Raw genomic sequence first — 7,785 nt, 5'->3', positions numbered from 1 at the left:
GGAAAGCAATCGAAACCCAGAACCAAAACAAAGGAGTAAACAAACAGTAGGGAGTCTGCGAATGCTCGTATAAAAATAGGTGTTACAGTAAAATATCAGGATTACACAACAGAATTATTACTTCAGCGGTTATTTAGGATTCTTCTGTCTCTCTCTTCCTCTCTCGTTTTTAGTCGATAACATATTAAAATACATATTAAGAATGAATGCACATTAAATTTTAATATAATAATAATAATAATAATAATAATAATAATAATAATAATAATGATGATAATAATAACGCTTCCTCTAAAGGGAGCTGGGAAGACCCTGTGGCCTCCTGTTGATTTTGTTTTCCTTTTTTTTTTTTTTTTTTTGTTGTTGTTGTTGTGATTGTTCATTTATTTTTTTCTTAATATATTTTCATAGTTTTTTTTTTTTCAAAAAAAGTGCAGACGGCATACAAAGACACTTTTTCTTTTCAAATCTTTAAATGAAGCAAAAGTTTAAAAGTCTCTCTTTGACATTGGTGGTGGTTTCTGGGTGGGGGGCGGGGCTTGGGGGAAGGGGAGGGGTTTAGGGGGTGGTGGGGAGGGGAGGGGTGTGCCACCGTAGAAAGAAAGCCACTTGGTACAATGCAAGCTACAGGAAATGATGAGTAAATACAAACAGAAAGCCGGTACAGGTGAGTATGGTACAGGGAGTCTCCAGGAGGATCAAACCAAGGCGGAGAAGTACATGGCAAAGAGTAGGTACCAATAAATACTTACTTACAGACTAAGAGCGGAGAGACCGTCCCGGACAGTTGGACACACTGCCGTAGTGTTTGGATGAGTTTTTTAGTTTAGTTTTTTTGTTTTTTTTTTTGTTTTTTGTTTGTTGTAGTTGTTGTTGTTGTTGTTTTTCTCTTATATCACTCCTTTTTTAATATATTTGTATGTGTATATATATATATATATATATAAACATTTCTCTGTGTTTGCAATAGTTCTGGATTATACACCTGATAAAAACGTACTCGGGATTAATCTGTACACCTACGTTTTTAAAGTGTATTTCAATCTTCAATACATTAAAAAAATAGATTTTGCATCACCAGTTTCTGCTTTTACATCACAACAATCACGTGCTTTCATCCACTTGCTTTTGTTGTCATTGTGGTCACAGCTGTTTTTTTTTTTGTTTTTTTTTTTTGCTCCTGTCGCTTTTTCAGAAACATAAAAAGTAAGTTTGGCACACCCCGCGCTTTCAGGACTTAGTTCTCTCATGTTATTGTTGTTATTGTTGTTTTTTCAAAGAAGATGGCGCTGTACCTTCCAGGTTGATGTGGTCCAAGAGCAAAAAGGGGCAATAGAAGGAGGGGAAAAAAAAAAAAAAAAAACTTTGTAGAGTACAGAACAGAACAATAGAGTACAGCAGGGTCTGCGTGATTCGAGCGAAAGGTTCAAAACTGGCTAAACGTCGTCTGTTTCTCAAGGACTTCGAGGTAGTCCGGCTCCACCTGGAGTTTGGCCTTTAGTTCCAGGTACTCGTTCCTGTTGGGCTCCACGTAGACAGTACTTGGAGCCGTCCCGTACAGCATGGTTTCTCTAATTCCCTCGGGATGCAAGAACTGCCTCCTGACGTCGAAATTAGGGTTGTAGGTGTAGTGCCCGGGACTCGGGTACTTGTACTCGTACCTGTTTCCAGCACTGGTCGGCGTAGCTTTATCCGGCTCTAGGATCCCTCTGAAGAAATGTTCCGCGTCCTGAACAGTCGACGGCTCTTCCCGAGGCTCAATGGTACTCACGGTGTAATTTGGGCTCCGCAGAGTTGGATCTCGCTCTTCTTCCGGCGTATTCCTATAGCCGACCACTTTCAGCTCGTGCAAATCTGGATAATCCTCAACGGCCGTCCCTTCCCTCGACCTATAGATGGGATTCTTGCACATGTGTCCCAGAGGGTGCGGAATGTACTCGTACACGTGTCCAGCAGGTGGCTTTACCTTGGGAACCGAGCGATTGCTGTAGAGGCTGTACTGCAAGTTGAAGGAGCTAACATCAGAGTTGTTGGTACTCGTGCGGTCACTCTGCGACTTCTTTCGCCGCTTCATGACCACCACGAAGAGGCCAGCAGCCACGAAGACCGACATGATGAAGACCAGGAGGAGGCTAAGAATTAAGACTGACAGAGGTACAGTGCTGTTAGAAGTGTTGAACGTGGCGGGAGTCTCCGTCGTGGTGATCCTGCTCCCCGAAGGTTCCTCGGAAGGTGCGACGGTAGACACGACTATATCTGAATAATCGGGACACAGTAGCTCAGCTGGAACTCCACGCATGTCTTGGCCAGCGAGCCTCTTTGGAGTCACGCAAAGAACGTCGTTAACCACGGTGCCGGAGTTGAGCTGCTCCAGCCATATTTTCATCCCCACCACATCGCAAGAGCAATCCCAAGGGTTCTCGAAGAGATCCACCTGCACCAGAGCCTTGAGCTCGTCCAGAACGCCGCTCACAGGTAGGTTCTGGAAGTGGTTGTTACGCAGGTTGAGCCGGGAGAGGGACAAGTTGTGAAAGATGCCTCCGGGCAAGGTCTTCAGAAGGTTGTTGTTGAGGAAAAGCAGCTGGAGGTTGGGCACGGACCGAAAGGTGCCACCCACGATCTCCCGTATTTTGTTGTATTCCAAGTACAGGTACTGCAGGTTCTGGAGCCCATAGAACATGTCTGCAGTGAGCCTGTCGATCAAGTTTCCATTCAAGTAAAGCCTGCGCAGGTTGATTAAATCCCCAAAAGCCCTATCGTGTATGTGCGCTATCCGATTGTTCCCCAAGTGCAACAAATCCAACCCTTCGGCCTCGACAAAATCCGACCGGCGCACGGCCGGAATGTAATTCCCAGTGAGGTACATCTTTTTGGGATTGTATGGCTTGGGCTTTAGATCCGAAATGCTTTCGATCTTCCTCTCCTGGCAGTTGACGTTGAGCCCCAGGTCGGAAATCTGCAGGTTGCAGGTGCAGGCGGTGGGACAATCCAAAGGCACGGGGGACTTGGTCTGGAAAGCTATGATGGGCCCATAGTTGTAAGGGTTGACCGGTATGCGGGACGTGGGCTTGGACCTGGTCTTATTGGACTGCCGGGTGCCCTTTGTCGGTCTGGAGGACGATCTGAGCACCGCCGAGGACGTAGCCGAAGCCGTCACTGCCGCCGGAGTGGTCTGGAAGTACCCGCTTGTGCTGAGGGGCGGAGGAGGCCGCATTTCGTATTCTGAAATGGCCCTTCGGGGACAGAGTTCTTGCTTGGACACTTCGTCTAAGTCTCGACCGTGGAGACGGAAGGGAGTCTCGCAGACCACTTCGCCGACGAGCGCCGTGTACGCGATGCTCTCCAGCCAGGCCTTGAGGGCGATGAGCTCACAGGAACAGTTCCAGGGATTCTCCTCCAGCTGTAGCTCCACCACTTTGTCCATGTGCTCCAGGAGGCCGATGTAGGGGAAGGCTTTCAGCCGGTTGCCCCTCAGGTCCAAGTGGGTCAAGGGCACGTTGCGGAAAATGTTGGCCGGCAGCGAGGAGAGCAGGTTGTCGTTCAGAATGAGGACGGTCAGCTGGTGCAGTCTGCTCAGGGCGTTGGGCTCCACGATGCTAATGAAGTTGTAGTCGATCTGAAGGTACTCCAGGCTCTCGAGTCCAGCGAAAGTGTCGTCCCTAAGGACGTCTATCTTGTTGTTGTTCAAGTGCAGCCTCTTTAGTCCCTGCAGTCCGTTAAATGCTCCCGACTCCACCTCCGAGATGTCGTTGGCGCCCAGGTCCAGGATGGTGACCCCCGTGTAGTTGATGAAGTCGTTGAGGGACAGTTTTTTGAGGAGATTCCCCTCCAGAAGGAGGTGGTACGGGGAGAAATGCACCGGGCTGATCTCCGTCAGCCGGACGATGCCCATGGTCTTGCAGGTGACCGTCAGGATGCCCTCTTTTTCCTCGCAGACGCACTTATTCCGACACGTTTCCCCGTAGCTGTCATACATCTCGACCAGGCTCAGGGACGCGGCGACCAGCAAGATCATCCACACATGCATTTTCATGGCACTGAGCGACCCACTTCACTGTAGCGCTGCTGCAGACCACCGCCTCATCTGAGAAGAGCAGAGAGAGAGAGAGAGAGAGAGAAGGCAGTCAGTGCTTGTTTGGGGATTTTTAAGGGTTGTGTCGGACACCAATCCAGGGCTATTTTTATCAAGTCTGAGCTTTGAATCCTGAGCAGACTGTGACATGCTGCTGATCGTCCAGCTCCGATAAAGACAGGTCACTAACAAACGGGTTACATTCGGTCAACACTTAAACCTTGCCGTCTGAATTTTCCTTACTCATGCACTTAGGGCTGGACGATACGGTCAGGATTTATATCACGATATATTTCTAAATATCAGTCAATATGACATCGTTATAAACAAAACGAAAGCCACAGAAAAACAGTCAAGAACAAACAAGAAACATGACATCGCCATCAAACAACAACCGCTTTGCTTTGGCAGTGTTAATATTTCTAAACCAACTTTAAAATTGATGACAGCGCCCTCTAATGGCCATCAGTCAGTGACAGAGGCTGTAAATAATATGAAGTGAAACAGTGAAAATGTGTTTAAAAATCATATCATTGTTATTGTGATAAATATCGATACAGAATTACTGTCCAGCCCTAAATACACATTGTGTTTATTTGTGTGCATTTAACCCATCAATGGCAGTACACACACACACACACAATTGGGGATTAGTTGCCTCACTCAAAGACACTTCAGCTGTGGATGATGAGGGAGGAGACAGCACTGTTTCTTCTTCCCCATATATATATATATATATATATATATATATTTTTTTTTTTTTTCTCTTAGCCTTCCAGGCCCAAACCCAGTTCTTGAACCATTACGTCACGGCTGCATTTTTTAGGCCACTCGTCTTTTTACTGTCCACGAAAACAAAGTGAGTTAGCTTGGTGTGTTTTAGTGACCCCCTGTGGGGTTTGAATCAGGGGGAGGTTGTGGACCATAAATAAATAAATAAATAAATAAGAGCCATGGAAACAAACACAGTGTAAACTTCTGAGTGTTGTACTTTGTCCCTGAAGCGAAGGAGAACGTCGCTAGGCCTTAAGCACGGTTCCACAGAGGGATCTGCCCTTTAGACCTTTACTGCCCGCCTCGCGATTTATTTCCTCCACAAAACAAACAAAGAAAAGTGCAGCTAATCCCTCAACAAACATCCGGGGAAAGCCCTTTAAATCAGAGAAGTGAGGAACACGTCGCAGACGCAGGCCCCTTCCGCTCCAACCCTCTCTCTCAGACGGGAACAACCCGAGACCGAGCCGGAACCCGCAGAGGAACCCACCCAGAGTGTGAGGTGTGTGTGGAGTGTGTTGCTATGCTTTTATCGGCGAGACCGAGGGCAGAGGAACAACACGGGAGAAGGCTTTAGAACTCAACAAACATGTGTTTGTTTATTTATTTATTTGAGGGGGGGGGGTCGTTTAAACAGCGGATCCCTCACTGGCTCCTGATCTCAGAGGTGAAAAGGAATATTAAAAAGACAGGACAGAGCTAATCCTGTAACAGCAGTGAGCGCAAAGGTGTGTGTGTGTGTGTGTGTGTGTGTGTGATTCTCCATGTCAGAGAAAGAGAGAGAGAGAGAGAGAGAGAGAGAGAGAAAGAAAGAGAAAGAGCAGCAAAAAATTTTCACTCGGCACTGCGCAATTTAGAGACGACGCATCCCCCTCCAAAAAAACACGAAGCAAATCATGGAGCAGGGCGGAATCTCGCCTCAAGAAGAGGAATGAAAAGAGAGAGGGAGGGAGGGAGGGAGGAAGGGAGGGAGGGGGATGAGGGAGAAAAGAGAGAGCGAGAGAGAGCTCCTAAAAAAAGAGAGGAGAGAAATCTGTCATGAGTCACGGAGCCGGAGCAACACAAAAGCCAAAGAGAAAAGAGAATGAAGCGATAGAGTCTGACATAATGAGTGATAAGCCTCTCTCTCTCTCTCTCTCTGTCCCTCTCTCTCTCACTCACCCAGCATCCCCCAGCACTTTTCCTCCCTCGCTCTTCTCTCTCGTCTCCATGCAACTCACGAGCCGAGTTCCGTCGCCGGAGACGTGGTTCTGGAGAGGCGTCGGGTCTCAGGGAACGCCGAGGCGACGTTTGTGGTCGGACCACAACAGAAGAGAACGAGGGATGCTTTCGGTCACATCTCCCTCCTGGAGCTTGACGTCACGGAGTTCGTTTAAACGACGAAAACACGGAGAACAAAACAACAACAACCAAAAAAACCCACGGAGGATTAAAACGCTTGGTGGGCTCCAGAAGCCCTCTCATGATTCATGCAAATGAACTCTCTCTCTCTCTCTCTGTGGCTCGCTCGCTCACTCTGTGTCGAAGCTGCACACACACACACACACACACACTGAGAGAAAGAGAGAGAGAGGGGGGGAGAGGGAGGGAGGGAGGAAGAGGAGGGGGGAGATGATTGACAACACTTTTCCATAGAAAGGCAGAAAGGTTAGACCTCTAAAAAATCCCCCGTTATATTTAAACACCATTCCCTGCTCCCTCTCCGGCTCCGGAGCGCTATAAATAATCCCGGGATGAATAATGAATCAAGGCATGAATGAGCCCTCATCATCCTCCGGAGCGAAAGAGAGAACATTCCCCCCAAAAAAAAAAAAAAAAAACCACTAGCGCCTCAAACAAAACCGACCCTCGGAAATCCTCAGCCGCATCCGAGAATGACATTCCCATTTTCCAAGACCCAGGTCGCTTTCCGAGAAGCGTCCATGGTGTGAGAGCCCAACACATCGGCGTACCCCCCGTCCCCACAATGGAGCGACTGTTCGGACGCCGGAGGAGCCTCATTCCGTATTCCGGCTCCATCCCGGAGAGCTGCACTCGTGGCCAAATCGAGGACCAGGAGCGCAGACTAATCCACCGCGGCTCCGGGAGCTCGTCTCCAGACATTAGGACGTCTCCCTAGGTGTCTCTCTGAAGACAGACCTGAGACAAGGGGGAATCTTTCTGGGAAATGTGGGGAAATGGCCAGAACCGTAGGTGTCTTCAAAGAAGCACGGGCTGGTCAGGAATGGTCGCCCTGTCCAGAGCTCTGCAGACATCTCCAGACCTTTGTGTGGAGACCAGAGTCTGGAGAAGGTGGTCACCCACCGCTGGTGTGTCTCCAGAATAAAGACCAGTGCCATGGGTACGTCCACAATCGGAGAACGTCCGGTGCCTCCTGATCACTCCCTGAAAAACAATGGCTGGCCAAATCATGAAGCTACGTTAGAGATGTTCTAGATACACAGGGTTCTGGAAGAACTCTAAGCTTGTCATGACACCACACTTAAAAATGATGGTTTTTCAAGGGTTCTTTAGCAAAGAAATCGGTTTAAAAGAGAACCCTGAGCACTGGGAAGAACCCTCTGCTTGATTAGAGGGCCCTTTTCACACAGAACTTGCTATAGATTGTTCTATTTAACATCGTTTGTAGCATCTTTTCCATGAACGTGATTAAGGTTTTCACAATGAAGCGCTCTTTAAGGGTTCATGGTTCTCCACAGAACCATTTTCTTTAGTAAGGAACCTTTGAAGAACCATTGTTTTTACTGGATAAGGGTCGTGAGGTTTCCACAATGCTCTGAAGGAACCATGGACGTCTCCAGAACAATCTAAGAGAACTATAGTTGTGTCTAGACACGAGGAACCTGAGCTCCACTGGTATCTCCTCAACATCCTGGACTCGGTTTGCGTCTCTAAAGAAAGACCTGAGCTTTCTGAGGTATCTCTGTGGAGGAGGTGGA

The 7,785-nt window shown here is 47.9% G+C and overlaps 1 protein-coding gene across 1 annotated transcript; it reads right to left on the bottom strand.

Moving 5' to 3' along the window:
- Window positions 1-568: 568 nt before the first annotated feature.
- On the bottom strand, window positions 569-6,112 carry LOC136686413 (SLIT and NTRK-like protein 5). The gene is made up of 2 exons (XM_066660173.1): window positions 6,008-6,112; window positions 569-4,084 (listed from the first exon to the last, which is right to left on the bottom strand). Exon 2 carries the CDS (start codon window positions 4,031-4,033, stop codon window positions 1,427-1,429), a length of 2,607 nt encoding a protein of 868 aa, XP_066516270.1. The 5' UTR covers window positions 4,034-4,084; window positions 6,008-6,112; the 3' UTR covers window positions 569-1,426.
- Window positions 6,113-7,785: the final 1,673 nt, after the last annotated feature.

The sequence above is a fragment of the Hoplias malabaricus genome, chromosome 2, assembly GCF_029633855.1.
Source record: "Hoplias malabaricus isolate fHopMal1 chromosome 2, fHopMal1.hap1, whole genome shotgun sequence".
Lineage (NCBI taxonomy): Eukaryota > Metazoa > Chordata > Actinopteri > Characiformes > Erythrinidae > Hoplias > Hoplias malabaricus.
The sequence above is the reverse complement of the archived record's forward strand: the minus strand, read 5'-3'. Positions and strand labels throughout refer to the sequence as shown.

What these genes read in the sequence shown, in the direction of transcription:
- LOC136686413 (XM_066660173.1), bottom strand. Translation starts at nt 4,033, where the DNA reads ATGAAAATGCATGTGTGGATGATCTTGCTGGTCGCCGCGTCCCTGAGC.